This window comes from Equus caballus, chromosome 20 (assembly GCF_041296265.1).
Source record: "Equus caballus isolate H_3958 breed thoroughbred chromosome 20, TB-T2T, whole genome shotgun sequence".
NCBI lineage: Eukaryota > Metazoa > Chordata > Mammalia > Perissodactyla > Equidae > Equus > Equus caballus.
In genome coordinates this window covers 39050999-39066533 of record NC_091703.1, presented here as the reverse complement: position 1 = coordinate 39066533, position 15535 = coordinate 39050999, and the positions used below count along the sequence as shown (strand labels likewise).

Genomic DNA, 15535 nt, shown 5'->3' with positions numbered 1-15535 from the left:
AAACTTTGTTTCATAAAGCTTTTTTCAGTTGTATGTGAGTGGGTACTGGATCATAATTTAAAACATTTCTTACCGAGTTATAGTTAAACAAATTTGAAATCTGTTCGTTTAGATAATTATATTGATTTATAATTATTTATTATATGTACTAATGTATGGACAGCCAGAAAGCACTGAAGTGTGGTGGAATGAGCTCCAAAGTGGGAAAACTGGGCTTTATGGCTCCAAATGATTTAAAGTCATTTAAGCTCCAAAGAGGTTATTTTTCCATGTGAAAAGTAAAGGAGTTAGATTAGATGACCCCCAGGTTTCTTCCCAGCCCTAAAATTCTGTGAGCTTCTAAACTCTCCAGAGCAAGTTAGATTTTCTTTTTAATTCCAATTGAGACATATTGGATACTTCTAAACTATTCAAATAAGATTCGAAATGGGTTATTTGTAGATCCAAATACACAATACACTAGAATAAAAAGAAAATTTTCTGCAAAATCTCTTAAGACCATGGGTTCTTAATGGCATTTCCTACATAACTGGAGTCCATAAGAGGCTTTAAATGTATTTTTTGTATTTCCCACAACTTCTAAATAGAATATTAACCGCTGAAGGGAGATGGTGAGGCATTTGGCACTTGACTAGAATTATATCAACTCAATGTAGTAAAACAGCTGATATTCGGAAGCTCATTGGTTGCTGATGACTCAGAACTTTGGGGACTCAGAACTTTTGGTAACAAAATAATGTTGCCAAGCCACGTGTCATATAGCTATGTCCTGAATATATAGAGACAGATGGCCAGAATGAGTGATCAGTAGCAGAAAGCAGTGGTTAAGTGTCAGTACAATTACTTAACTTTGTTGCTTCAGAGCATCACAATTTTAATAGTCATTTGTGTATTTCATAATGTTATGATCCCTCTTAAAATTACTGATCTTTGGATAAAATCTGGATCAGCAGTCACACATATGGAACGTATTATTTTTAATATGCAATTTGATAGACAAAATCTTTCGAAACATTAGTCCATTGGGGGGAAATTAATGAAAGGTTCAAAACCACTGACCTAAGACTTTTCTCCAGAATGTCTCTGAACATTTTGTCCACCTAAAAACTTCCCTGGAGGCACCTTTATAATTATAGGTAAAAGATCTCAGCAGTGATCCTAGTTTTGGCTGTAAGACTTCAAAATGGTCAGTAGATAGTTTCCTGTGCACATTCCCTTTTCAAATTTTAGGGCAGGTTTCAGTTTGCCACACTGCCCTCCCCGGCCTCTTCTTCCCAGGGTATGAGTGGACTTGGCACGGTGTGCATGTGTAGACTGCAGATGTGTGGGTGAGAACAACGATGGGGTGAAATAAAAATCTACGTTTCATGCCGTCTATATGTATATTGGAGCTCCGTTTTCATTGACCTGTCGGTTTGGTTTACACCTAAGTGGGTAAATCTCTCCCCTTAGTAGGGTTGAATTGTACTCAACTTTTAAATGGGAATGATTTTGCTGTTTAGATTGTAAACTCCTCATATCATCCTCAACACTAGAAGAAAGATAGGAGAGGAGTCTCTTCATTTGGGTCTGAAAATAATTAGTAAACACAGATAACAACATGACATTGTGCCAGGCATTGGGCAAGCCAGGTAACACATGGTCTTTGCCCTCATAGCTCGCAGTATTCTGCAGGACAAGAATATTAACTATCTATTAGTGCTTCTCTTTTCTGACTTGGAGGCAGAGTGGTAAGGCTGAGGACGCTGCAGTGATAATGGGGTTCTTGCGCCCCCTTGTGCTCCTTGGGAAAAAAGCATTTCTAAAGCAAGCTAGTTAAGGATCACCTTTCATTCGCTGAAGCTTTTTCAAACAAACCAGGCTTTGCTATGTTTTGACCACCTTTGCTGAACCAAGAAACCAGTTCTGTGATTTAGAAACAAGTCATCTAAAACTCTAGCATTTTGGGTTAAAAAAACAACAACTACTCATAAGAAGAGTCTACTCTGCCTGTTTTCTCCTTTCTTCATTCTTCTAGTACAGAATTTCTCATTCTGAGCGCTATTGACATTTGGGGCCCTATAATTCTGTTTGGGTGGAGGGTATTTAGCAGCATCCCTGACCTTGACCACTAGATGCCAGTAGACCACACGCCTCCTCCAAGTTGTGACAACTACAAAAACATCTCTAAACATTGCCAAATGTCCCCTGGGGGGCAAAATTGCCCCCAGTTGAGAATGCCTGTTTTAGTACATCAGAAGCAGAAATACCACAGAACGAAGACTTTTGCTCATTAAAAGTTGAGATCTAAATAAAATCATATATGATATACGTGAGAGAGCTTTCACAAAATTAAAATGCTGTATAAATGTAAAGAAAGTATTATGAAGTCTGTTACTTGTTTTTCTAGAAGCTATAGCTTTCTATCATTCTGATTATTCAGAACCTACCAAAGTGATAGGATCTAGGTCTTTGTCCTCCCTGGCTCTTCTTTTTTTTCCGCCATAACAATATATTAGGAGATAATCAGAAAAAGTACATTAAAGATGAAGGAGGAGGAGGAGAGGAGAAGAAGAAACCAGACATTGAGGAAGAATGCCTATCGTTCTTAGCTAATGCAAATGAGATGACACCTTTCATTCCTACCCACACCTCCATTTCTGCTCCCAATAATAGAAAAGTTTTGATTCCATAATTGTATTGCTTTGACCTTAATATTTATTCAGCAAACCTTCGTTAAGGGCCTCTTTGTGCTAAACCCTGGATATTCCAAAAGGGATAGGACATGTGTCCTGTCCTCAGAGCTTTCAGTTCAGCAAGAGAAGAGACAGTGACAGAAAGAAAATGCCAAACCCTGAAACTGGGGAGGACTTTCTTCTTTTTCAGTGGTACCCAAAAGAGGATAGTGAGCCTAAGGCTATGACAAAATATAAGAATTGTCTTATTTTGGGCTGCTGTAATAAAATACCATACACTGGGTGGCTTAAACAACAAGAATTTATTTCTCACAGTTCTGGAGATGGGAAGTCCAAGACTAAGATGCCGGCAAGGGTCAGTGTCTTGTGAGAGGCCTCTCCTTGGGTCCCAATGACCGCCCTCTTGCTCTGTCCTCACATGACCTTTCCTAGATGCTCGAAGGTGGGGAAGAGAGGAAGCAGGTTCTCTGGTGTCTCTTAGCAGGGTACTAATTCCACCATGAGGGCCCCACCTTCAGGACCCCATCTAAACCTAATTACCTCCCGAGGGCCCCATGTCCAGATGCCGTCACATTGCGGGTAGGGCTTCAATGTATGAATTGGGGGGGACACAATTCCATAGCAAGCACAATATAATTTCCTCAAGAATTTCAGCGTTTATTCTCAAGGGGCCTGGGGTCGTATTCTTACAAATAACCTGTATCACAAATTTCTGAGGCAGAGAGGATAATAGACTGATTTTAGCACCCTTCTCCTTCATAACACGTCAGAATCCTTTTGCACTGCCTTTCTACAGCAGAACAGGTGAGGTCTGTAAGTCTTCTCTGTCCTAAACAAGACACTTGCAAAGAGGGATATTCAGGAAGGATGTAGCTTTGCCCTCTTTCATACCCAGCCCTCCGCTTGGAACAGGTCTGCCCCATCCTCATCACCAAAAGTCGACATCAGGGCTTCCTTTCTGCAGGTGGAGCTCATTTCTTCTGCCAACCGCTTGAAATCCTTTACAACAAACATTCTCGTCGACCAACTGTACGATTTTTCTCTTCTTAGTCATTGGTGAGGTTTGGAGTATGTGTGGGGAGATGTAACTCTACGTTGAAATGTATTCACTGCTTTGGCTGTGATACATCCTAGTGACATGATCCTAACACTGTTCATTGGTCAAACATTGGATTTAATGTCCTAATGGGTCCAGCTCCAGTTCTACCGTGTGGTAGGAGGTGTCATCTGTTTTCAAGCTTACGGTCACCTGCAGAGGAGATCCCTAACCTGTACTCCCGTTTTATTTGTATATTTACAAGCTATCACTCCTTTCTTTAATTCATCCTAAAATGGCAGTAAATATATTGTGTCAGCCCCGTAATTTCTTATATAAAACATATATATAATTAATTCATGAATTAATTATACAATTGTTTTTCACGATTGTTAGAATTCTACTAATCAGGTAAAAGAGCAAAAATATGATTGAGAGATTTTTCTCATTATGTTTTATAGTTATAAACGTTGGATGCTACTGTTCAACTCTGTGTATTCCCATTGTCTATAGATCACTTGTCAGCAAACAAGAGCCTGTTTTTGTAAGTAAGGTTCTACCGGGACACAGCCACACTCATTTATTTGTATATTGTCTGTAGCTGCTCTTGCACTACCAATGACAGAGTTGCAGCACAGATTGTTTGGTCTGCAAAGCCTAAAGTATTTATTATCTGCCCCTTTACAGAAAAAGTTTGCCAACCCCTGGTTTAGATAACTAAGGTTTGCGGTGTTTGGGATTGACACTTGCCAGAATGTAGTATCTACTGTGCAGTGCCGATTGTCAGAGAAAAGGGAAAAGTAACTTCCCCTTCAAGTAAGTCGGTGACATCGTCTAAAACTACTCACCGACCTTTGGAAAGTCTGATAAATATTAGCACCAAAGAATGTAACCCAAAACCTTGATGCTCTCCTGCCGAAAGAACTGCCCCTCTGAAAAGGATGAGATGGTAAATGCTGGAGAACAGCATTATATAGAGCAGGGTCCTGCACCAGCTCAGAGATCACTGGGACTTCAGAAAGAATAGAGAAAGGTGCCTGGGTGGCCACCTGCTGAGAACAGAAGAAATGATGAAATACCATGGTTAGTATGACAGGTGGTTTCGTTCTGAGGATTTGGTTTCTCAGAGACGGCTGAGCTTAGTCTTCTTTTGGACCCCCTCCAGGGCGTGGACAGCACGTAATTACTAGCTTTTTTCCTACTAGGGAGGCAAGTACATGCAGGCGGTGATTCAGTATGGAAAGATAGTATCCTGGTTGGAGATGGAATATGGCTTATCAGAAAAGGAATCTAAAGCTTCTGAATCGTTCCTGCTCGCTGCCTTCCTGAACCTGGCCATGTGCTACCTGAAGCTTAGAGAATACACCAAAGCCGTCGAATGCTGCGATAAGGTAGAGTGTCTATGTGAGAGACGGACTTTCAACAATCCACACCCTTCTCTCCATCCTCATAGTTAGTCTTTTGCTTTCTCCCAGCCAATGGTCGGAAGGTTTTTCATTTTGCTTTGTTGTATTTATTTGTTTGGGATTATTTATTTCTCAGCATTTCTCAGAATTGGGAAATTCAGAAAGATTACAGTTAGACTTTTCTGATGCCTAAACTGTTTATAATAATGCATTATAAATGAAAATTTTGATAAAATTTAACAATCTTCACACATGACCTTCCTTAAATCTAGGGCATTTGGTATCAGATTAGACATACAAGTTCTCAAGTTTAATTTAATAAGAACAGATTTAACTTTAGCCTTCCAGGACTTTAATATAACGGACTGCAACTGCTCGTATAGAGGATGTATGCTAGTCACTTTTTATTATAATGTTTATTCACTGATTAAGAATACATATAAATAATTTGAAAGCATCTACAGCCCTCTCCCTTCCTACATTTATATCATTAATACTGTTATTGGTCTTTTAGTACTCAAGTGCTCTGTGACAGTGGTTTATCATATACATGATTCTGATAGTTTTATACACCAGCTGATGCTGACTGTTACATCAGATATCTCATCTCACATGAACAGTCTGTGTTGTACTATAGGTTAAAGCTAATAATTGGACTATCTTAAAGATAAGACATAAAGGGAGAGGAAAAACAACTATTTCACAATTCTTTGTAAGATTATTTTTGAATTTTAAGATTCTGAGTTTTGTTGATCAATATGTTCCCTATCATATTATGCTAAATTTTTGCCTGAGAAAGGGATGTTATTGTTAATTACGGTTCTTAAACTTTGCGCTTTTTTTATTATAGAAGTAGTATAAAGTTTTTCAAAATTCAGACATTATGGAAACATACAAGAAAGTGAAAGTCCATTCATAAAATTCCCATTAACCTTCTCTCGCAAGACCATTCATTTAACATGTATTCCTTCCGTTTTTCCAAGAAACATAATGTGTATATATTTTTTAAATGGGAATGTATAGCTTTAGATATGTAGTTTTATAAAACAAGGACATCTTTCTGCATCTTATCAGTCCATCATGTAACTATCATAGTTTATTTAACCAGTCCCCTTTGGCAGGTTTCCAGGTTTTTGACACTACAAATTACATAGCGTCTGTCTTTGCATACTTGTGGGCTTGTTTCTATAGGATAAATTTCTAGAAGTGGAAATACTGGGTCAAAAGACATGATTATTTTAATACATTAAAATTCTAAATTTTAATACATTATATATTATCATTGAATATCATAGGTGGGTTTTTTCCTCAATATTATTGGACAGAAAATTCTTTTCCTTTTTATTTCTGGTTACTAATGAAAAATTGCACATCTTTTCATTACTTATTAGCCATTTGTATTTCTTCTGTGATTGCCCATTCACATCCTTCAAGTGGATTGTTTTCTGTTTATTGAGGCAGTCTGTATATTACTGCTTAACCCTTTGTCTGACAATAAGGCCCTGTTCTTGCCTTTACATCTTTTAACTTTGTTGATGATACCTTTTTCTGTAAATGAAGCTTTAATATTTATGTAGTCAGATTTGTCTTTTCCTTTCTAGTTAGAAAGGTCTTCCCTACCAGATTATAAAAGTGACTCTGTGGTACTTACAAAACCTACTCCAACTAGGTTTGCTTTAAAAAAAAAATTTAAATATAGCCCTATTATATTTTCATGGACTCTTTTTTTTGCATGTAAATATATTTAGTCTAGAATTTATTTTTGTGTTTATCATATGAGGTAAGAATTTAACTATTATTTTCTAGTGGAGAACCACTGTCTCGCCCCCATTTATTGCAAAGAGAATCCTTTCCCCACTGATTTACATTACGGCCTTTTTCGTTATTACTTCTTGTATACATACACATGAATCTGTTTCTGAATGCTTTGTTCCATTCCACTGACCTATTTGTCCATGGACTGGTCATCAAACTGTATTAATTTCAGTAGTTTAATAGTATATCTTTTTCTCTGGTAGGTTAAGTCCCCTCACATTAGTTTTATTTTTCCAAAATTCTCTCAGCCATTCTTGGGCGTTTATTTACTTCTTCCTTTCAAGAGCCCCCTCTCAAGTCCCTTTGGGATCTTTATAGAAATTGCATTAAATACATAAATTAACTTGGGTAGTTACTCATGTTTTGATCAGTAGTGTATAATTCCCTTGAGCCCCATCGTTTCAATAGGCTTTTTCCAATCCCCTTGGCCAGAGAGCTTTCGTAAAATTCCCACAAGTTACGTTCATCCTTTCTAAAATGTAGACCATCTGCTCCTAGGCCCTTGGACTGGACAGTGCCAATGAGAAGGGCCTGTACAGGAGGGGTGAAGCCCAGCTGCTCATGAACGAGTTTGAGTCAGCCAAGGGCGACTTTGAGAAGGTGTTGGAAGTAAATCCCCAGAATAAGGCCGCAAGACTGCAGATCTCCATGTGCCAGAAAAAGGCTAAGGAGCACAACGAGCGGGACCGCAGGATATATGCCAACATGTTCAAGAAGTTTGCGGAGCAGGATGCAAAGGTGCGTGCAGAACCCATTTGCCTTCAGGTGGATCAAGAACTGACTTATTAGCCCTTTGGTTTTTGTTCTCAGAAGTTTAAACATAGGGCACAGGGGCTGGTAGACAACCTGAGAGGCACAAGAATAGGGAAAATCTGATCTGATCTGAGACTGGTTTGGATCCAGAGGTAGAATAGGGCTGTTCAACTTAACCAAAGGCACATAGTAGTGAGGACCCATCATGTCTGTGCAAGCGCTGAGGAAAATAAATTCCCTAGAGACATAGCCACCAAAGGAAAGTGAAAGCTTCCATCTGACTGTTGGCAGCACAGCCCTGACTTACCCAGCCAGCAACCTGAATAAAGTCATTGTGATGCCCCCTTGTTTGAGAGCCGACACAGTCTGCAGAAGTCAGGAATTAGTTGAACATTGCACTTCTTTTTTCTCCAACCCTCTTGATTTCTTATTTCTTCCCCAGGAAGAGGCCAGTAAAGCAATGAGCAAGAAGACTTTAGAAGGGGTCAGCAACGAAAAAGAAAGTCAAGCAATGGAAGAGGAGAAAGCCGAAGGCCGAGTATGACGTCACGCAAAGGAGGGCAGAGTCCTAATGGACTCGGCACCCCCTCCGTGGGCTTTCACCCAACTCAGGACTGAACAGTGTTTAATGTAAAGTTTGTTATAGTCTATGTGATTCTGGAAGCAAATGACGCAACCAGTAGCTTCCCAAAAAACAGCCACCCTGCTGCTGCCCAGTGCTCTCTTTGAGGGGTGGCGTGGGACCACTCCAGGTGGAACAAAACCGAGACAACTGTTGGTGTGGAGAGGTTGAGCCAACAGCTTAAGTCCAGCTCATTTCAGTTTATGTCAACTTTGAATATCCAATTCAGGGTCCCTTGAGATAATCCTAACAATTTGGGGCTGGCTGTTAGGTTTTACATTTGATTGAACTTTAATAGCACTGCAGACACGTAAAAATTGATGCTTAATGAATTTCTCCTTTCCTGCAGTTTGGCAGGGAAAGGAGGCTGAGGTTCTGTTTTTTAAATGACTGAAGTGCTATGACTGCAACGTGTTGCATTTTTAACCCATAGAACCCACAGTAAGAGGGGTCTGATGGCCCCTCAGGTCCACAGCAGCGTCGCAGACTTGAAAGCCAGAACCTTAGAGCCGCTCGCTTGCTGACTTAGCTGCCTCCGCAAGCCCCTCCTCAGTAAGCCAGCCTCCTGGCGAGAGTGGGCTTCCCACACCCAGCCTGTCCTGCAGGAGGAATTCTGTCATTCCTAAAACGCTCTTGAGCAGTGATAATGAGCAGAGAGGGTTTCTGGATTCACTTTCCCTGTTTTGGATGAAGTTCTAAGATGCTGAAATGTGAAAAGAGCAATGAGAATTGTGCTTTTCCTTTTAGGAAATAATGTTGAGTACAGTAGTGCCTGCTAGCATTACTACTGTTCAGTTTCTTATTTCCATTCTAACCCTTGCTATTAAGAATTTAAGACTTGTTCTTATACTATCTTTGACCTGGAGTGGATTAATGTACATATCCATTTAGGATCCATGCAGCTTTTTTTTTTTTTTTTTTAAATTACTGGCTCATCAACATATGTATACTGGTTTATGGAACTTTATTTACACTCTATCATGCAAAAAATTTGACTTTTTACTGCTAAGTGCTTAATTTTAAAAAACAAATTTGTGGGGTTGAAAAAATTAAGTAGTTGCTCTTCTACACTAAGGGTTTTCCTTGCAGGTGTGACTCGCGGTAGCTTTCTTCTGCGCTGATAGCTTCTTTGTTCTGGTGTGAGTTGTGAAAAAGAATTGAAAACAGCTTCCCATGCAGGTACATCCAGCCTAAAATCTCCAGTACTTGGGCATTGAATTAGGGCAAGTCTTAAATGTATGTGTAGTTGAATTTTAGTCCTTACGGGTAAATGAGATTGAATGGCTTTCTAGTCCCACAGCCTAAGAAACACTCAAGGAATGCATTTGGCAACCCAAGGAAACATTCACTTTAACCTGGAACATCTCACTTTTTTAAATCCTAAATAACACTGGCAATTATATTTTAGATTAGTTTTTATTTTTATGGTGGTTTTTACAAAACACTTTCATTGGTAGGAGCCACATTAAAACCTAAAAATAAAGTCATTTCCTTTCATATTAGTTTTCTTCTCCATAGGACAAATGGAATTGAATTGTGAGTTTCTCTTTTAATGATACTAAAATCCTTTCAATTTCCCATTTACACTTTTTTGTGTTTTTACATGAGGTATTTCTTCAAAAAGCCCCAGTCTCGCCTAGGAAATAAGAAAAGCAAGAGTTGATTTTGCTTATTTGCTAAACAGTTTAGTATTTGTAGCTCTGTTGACTAGAGCATGACTCTAATGAGGACAGCATTGAGATTTGATCCTAAAAAGACCAGTTAGCTTTTTGTAGGTAACAAACAAAAAAACTTCCAAAAATTAGATTGTCCCAGCCAACTGTCTCCCAGCTGTGTGTCAGGGGTTACCAGGGGGAATGGGCAAGAGTGTGTGGAGGAGAGGGGAAAGGGAGCGAATGGTTCTCAGCAAACCATTTACCACTCTAGAAAAAGAAACTTCACATTCTTGTATGAAATTCACTAATCTTAGACAGTTTGTCTAGAAGTCAGCAGATGTCTTTGAACCATCTTTTAGACTGCATTTGGAGTGGTGAGGCAGCATATGATGAATTAAAACATAGATTGTTTTTTTAAAAAAATCATTCAGATACACTTTGTGTTCCTTAAATAAATTCAAAAAAGCAAAACGTGATTTCCCCTTGTTCTTGGTTTTGCTTACTTAGTCTTCAGGAAAGGTGGTTTTGGTTTGAAAACTGGTGGGGGCCAAGCTGAAGAAATGAGATGTCAGAACATTGGCAAGAAACAATAGTGTCCTGCTCCTCGCTCTAATGCACAACTTGAAATCAACCTCGGGCTAAAAGCAGTGGAATGATGCATCTTTGTTCAAATTAACCAAATAATGAGAAAAGCAAGAGGATTTTGTTTTTTCATTAACCAGTGGATATTCCACCATTTTAACTGGTTGTAAGGTAGGTTCAATTGGGGAAATGAAGAGATTTAATTGTGCCCTTTAATAAATATGTAAAATATAAATAAGCACATCAGGTAATGTTCTGTGTTAAAATGCATTTCCTCTTTCTTGAGTAGCATATTTTGTCAGATATTCATGATTACGTACTCCGAAGGCTTAAGAAGATGTGGTCACATATACTGCAAATCCTGAGTGACGCCGCAAAAGAAAGGGGGCATGGGGCAGGGACTGGAGAGGTGGCCACCTTGCTCTGGTAGCACCACCAAGGTCTGCAGACAGGTCAACGCAGGCTCCAGGCACCTTTCACTTCCCCTGAATTCCTTGCTTCATCTCTGGATTTGAATTATATTCCTCCCCTTTTGCTGCTAAATTACTTGGAAATGAAATAATTCCCTTTTATTTGCAGTTTTTCTAAGCAAATAATGTTTGCACTAGGGATATTGAAGATGAGCCAGAGAAAGTTTCCCGGCTGTAAGTCTGTGAGCTGGGTAACCGGAGGCAGCCTGCACCCACTCCACAGCATGAGAAGCATCAGGAGCTTTGTCCATGCTTATGTGGCCTTTTTTTTTTTTTCAAAGATTGGCACCTGAGCTAACAGCTGTTGCCAATCTTTTTTTTTTTTGTCTGTTTTTTCTTCCCCAAATCCCACCAGTACATAGTTGTATAGTTTTAAGTTGTGGGTCCTTCTAGTTGTGGCATGTGTGGGACGCCACCTCAGTGTGGCTTGATGAGCAGTGCCATGTCCGCGCCAGGATCCGAACGGGTGAAACCCTGGGCCACCAAAGCGGAGCGCGGGAACTTAACCACTCGGCCACGGAGCTGGCCTCTTATTTGGCCTTTTTAGCAGCGCTTTGAGCTCCTCTTTCAGCATGGTGTGTTAGAACATATTCTCTGAGACTGGCATCCCTGGGAGACTGTCACCAACATTGGTGACAAAATGCACTGAATTTGAGCTAATTAGTCAAAATTCCAAACTCAGAATTCCCCAGCCTAGCTGTATATTATTTCTATCAACAGGCTACTTATGCATTTGAATAGCAGTGACTGACAAAAGTGTACACAAAAGCACATTCTCTAACAGCTTCAAAAAGTTTATGGGGACCCTCAGTGCTTTTTTTCAGATTTTTTTCTCCTAAAGGATATAGAGAAGGCACAATAATTTTGACTGTGCTGTTTGCATAAGTTATCTCTGGATCTGTAATCATACATAATCTGTGTGTGTGGCCTTAATAATACATTGCCAAAAAGGGACGTCACTGAATGCAACTCCCAAGAAGACCTTTGATAGCATCTTGTTGGAACTAACTGCTACCTATAGATGGGACAACTCGAGCATAATCCATAATGCGGGGAATCCCTGAAAACCTTGGTGAATCTAGAACGGGGAGGACCCAGAATGGTGAGGTGCCCGGCCCACAGTCATCCAGGTGACCTGATGCCCTTAGACAGTTCCAAAATAGATCTAGTTTAAAGCATGGTTCTCTTGGTACATGGAATGATATGCTGGTAGTTCCTTAAAATCCGCAAGCATTTGGTGGAATTGAGATGGCAGCAGAGCCATAGGCTTCATATTCTACTCTGGAGTAAAAATAATATGGGAAATTTACCAGTATGTACAGGGCAGGCATGTTTTGTTTTTTAAAGCATGCTCTGGGTTAAGGAATTGCAGTGTTTGAGTTCTTAGTTTTTTCAGATCCTTTTAACTAGATAATAGATTCTTAGCACCCACCACCTTAGAATCTAGTTGGAACAAGAAAACGTAAAATGTTTTCCTCTACGCTCTGCTCCTTTTGAGCAGACACTTAAAATCCATGCTTGAGGGGACCCCACCTTTTCTAACATAATCAAAGGCAAGTAGTAAAATCTTAAGTGATCTGCCAGGCATTGACGAGGGTAGGGCAGGTATCAGCCACTAAGAACTGTGCATAGGAAAAGCTGTCCTGCATCCACAGACTAAAACTGGTCATAACTGCTATTTATTGAGAGCTTACTATGTGCCAGGCACTTAAACCCCCTTTCCACTGACCTTCCAAATATACAAAGAAAGTAATTGTGTCACCCAAGCCCCCAGACCAATAAGATATTAACCACAACCTGCTCAGAACAAGCCTAACATATTACCTTTAGCATACAGGAAACCACAAAGAGAGGAAGAAGATGGCTGAGACATAGGTCAGAACCAGTTGAAGGCAACATGGCAGTCAACTTGACCTTACATAGACCCCCCCCCCGCCCCGCCCAGCTCATTATATGCTCATTGTAATACGTTATCATGCTCCATAACACACCCAGCAGCGCCATGATAGTTTACAACTGCCGTGACAACAACCAGAACAAACCACATAAGGACCAAAGGTGGGCGGCAACCCCCTTTCCCAGAAAAGACTGCCCAGTTCCCTGTATTAACATCCCTCCCCTTCATTACCTTGACCCCTTACAACAGCTGCTTGATCACCCCAAGAGCTGAGAAGTTGATCTGTGAACTTAGTTCCTGCTTCTCCATTCCTTGGCCATTGAATAAAGGTTGTGCTGTTGAATATTCAGCTTCAGTTTCGTTTCAAATCCACGATGCTGAGCAAGAAAGAATCCTCCGAGGAAGGGACAGATTGTGGGTATGGACCTCCTCGGAGCTCCTCCAGTCATGGGTCAGAGTCCCACTGGAGTGAGGTGACATTGGTAACAGCTGCTGCCTTCTTTCCACCTTCTGAATCGCACACAAGATCATGTGGTCCTTACTAATCCAAAACTATGCAAGGAAGGAATTCTGGGGCATGTATTTCAAACCTGGCTTAGTTGACATGTTACAAATATACCAAGTGTCTAAGCCTTTCTTGAGGTATTAAATATTTCTGGCCTGGGTCTGCTTTGGATAATGTGTTTTCATAAGAGAACTCCTTTCTAGAGGCATTATGACTTGGCTTTAAAGTTACCTTCTTGAAAGTTTCTGACCAAGGAAATAAGGTGAGAAGAACAAGTGGCTAATGATTAGCATCTGGGCATATGATGATTAATTCTAGTTACTAACTGATTTGATGTCTGCTTACAACCATGCTGCCACACTGAGAACTCCTAATCTTTTAAGTCTAAAAACTTAAACCCATGTGTATACTCTTGCCCTTTGCAGATACCAAAGTCTTTCTAAAGATGACACCAGCTGGAACATACAGTTAGCAAATTCATATGACCCCCCTCCCACTGAGGGGTCCAGGAACTCATACATTCATTTACTCATCACCACCCCCAATCTAGTACATAGTAGATGCTTAATAAATTGGCTTCCTCTCCTTTCTCATAAGGCAGCCTTGCATGTCTATCTCAGTGGTCCTTCCATTCCTGTTACTTATCTTGAGATATGGAGGCCAGAATCACATGGTTTTCTAGCAGTCCCTGCAACCTGATTTTGGTCTTGAATTCCTTGAAGTGATGAACCAACAGTAACTTGACTTGAGGGGGGCATAACTGCAAAATGGGTCTGTGGCCTTCAGGTCACATTAATCTTAAATCTATTTCCATAACTCAGAGTTCATCAGCCTAAACAGATCAAATGTGAACTGGAGGAGGCTTTTGGGAAGATGACAGTGTAGAGAATGCCAGGAATCTCTCTCCCCAACTAGACAACAATTATACTGGCAGAATCTATTTGCTGTAACCATTTTGGAACTCTGGACTCTCTTGAGGCCCTGCAACTTCCAGGAGAAGGCAGGGATGGTAAATTGCAGTCAATTTTGGTCAATTTCAGCTATTAACACAATAGTAGCTACCCACTCAGCACCACCAGCGGCACTGCAGGTAGCTCTGCAAGTTCTGGAGCAGCTTGCACACAGCTTGTGGGAGCTAGGGTCAGCAAAAAGGACTCTCCCCTGAATATTGGGGATCTGTGCTCTGATTACTGATTGCTGCTTCTGATCACTAAAGTGCAGACAAAGAGGCAGGCAGCCATTGTTGTTTCACCTCTCCCCTTTGTGGCAAGCCACTCCTACTTTGGCTGAAGTAACTTTCAGGGGCGCTTAAGGGTCAGCGACCTTTTTGCCCTCTCCCTTTTTCACATTTTCCCCTTTTGGAAGCCGCACATTAAAGACTAAGACATTCAAAGACAATTATATATATGGAAAAATTAGAAAGTGACCACACACGCCCAAGGAAAGGCTCAGAGAAGAGCTGAGAAGATACTAAGTTTACACCTCAGGCTGATCCTCAACACAGAGAAAGTGTACAACGATGAAAAAAAAAAAAAAAAAACAGCAAACTCTGGGGAAGTGGGAGAATCTGATATCCAGAGTTAACACATTACTAGATTCAAATGGCCAGCATGCAACAAAAAACTCACAAGGCATACAAAGAAACAGGCAAGTATGGCCCATCCAAAGGAAAAAAAAAATTCAACAGAATCTGTCCTGAAAAAGATTTAATGGCAGATGCAGTCTTAAAGATGCTTGAAGAACTAAAGGAAGATATGAAGTCAGTCAAGAACACTGTGTGCAAATAAAATAGACAGGAAACCAAAAAAATTCTGGAGATGAAAAGCACAATAACTGAAATGAAACATTCACTAGACAGATTCAAAGGTAGATTTAAGCAGGCAGAAGAAAGAATTAGCGAATTTTAAGATAGGACAATAGAAATTATCAAGGCGAGGAATAGAAAGAAAGAAAGATCGAAGAAAATCAAACAGGGCCTAAGAGACGTGTAGGACACCATCAAGTGGAACATACACATTATGGGAGTCCCAGAAGATGAGAGAAAGAGGCAAAGAGAATATTAGAAGAAATAAAGGCTGAAAGTTTGATGAAACACAGAAACAGAAACACCCAAGAAGCT

At 40.2% G+C, this 15535-nt stretch overlaps 1 protein-coding gene across 11 annotated transcripts in view; it reads left to right on the top strand.

The window, feature by feature from the left end:
• The window catches only part of FKBP5 (FKBP prolyl isomerase 5), a 128321-nt gene extending 117883 nt beyond the window's left edge, over positions 1-10438 (top strand). For all 11 annotated transcript variants that reach the window (XM_070245499.1, XM_070245498.1, XM_023624815.2 and 8 more), the window contains 3 exons: positions 4917-5102; positions 7431-7670; positions 8128-10438. In XM_070245499.1, coding sequence (XP_070101600.1) covers positions 4917-5102; positions 7431-7670; positions 8128-8229 — 528 coding nt within the window. In that variant the 3' untranslated portion in view covers positions 8230-10438. The remainder of the gene's footprint in view (positions 1-4916; positions 5103-7430; positions 7671-8127) is intronic.
• Positions 10439-15535: the final 5097 nt, after the last annotated feature.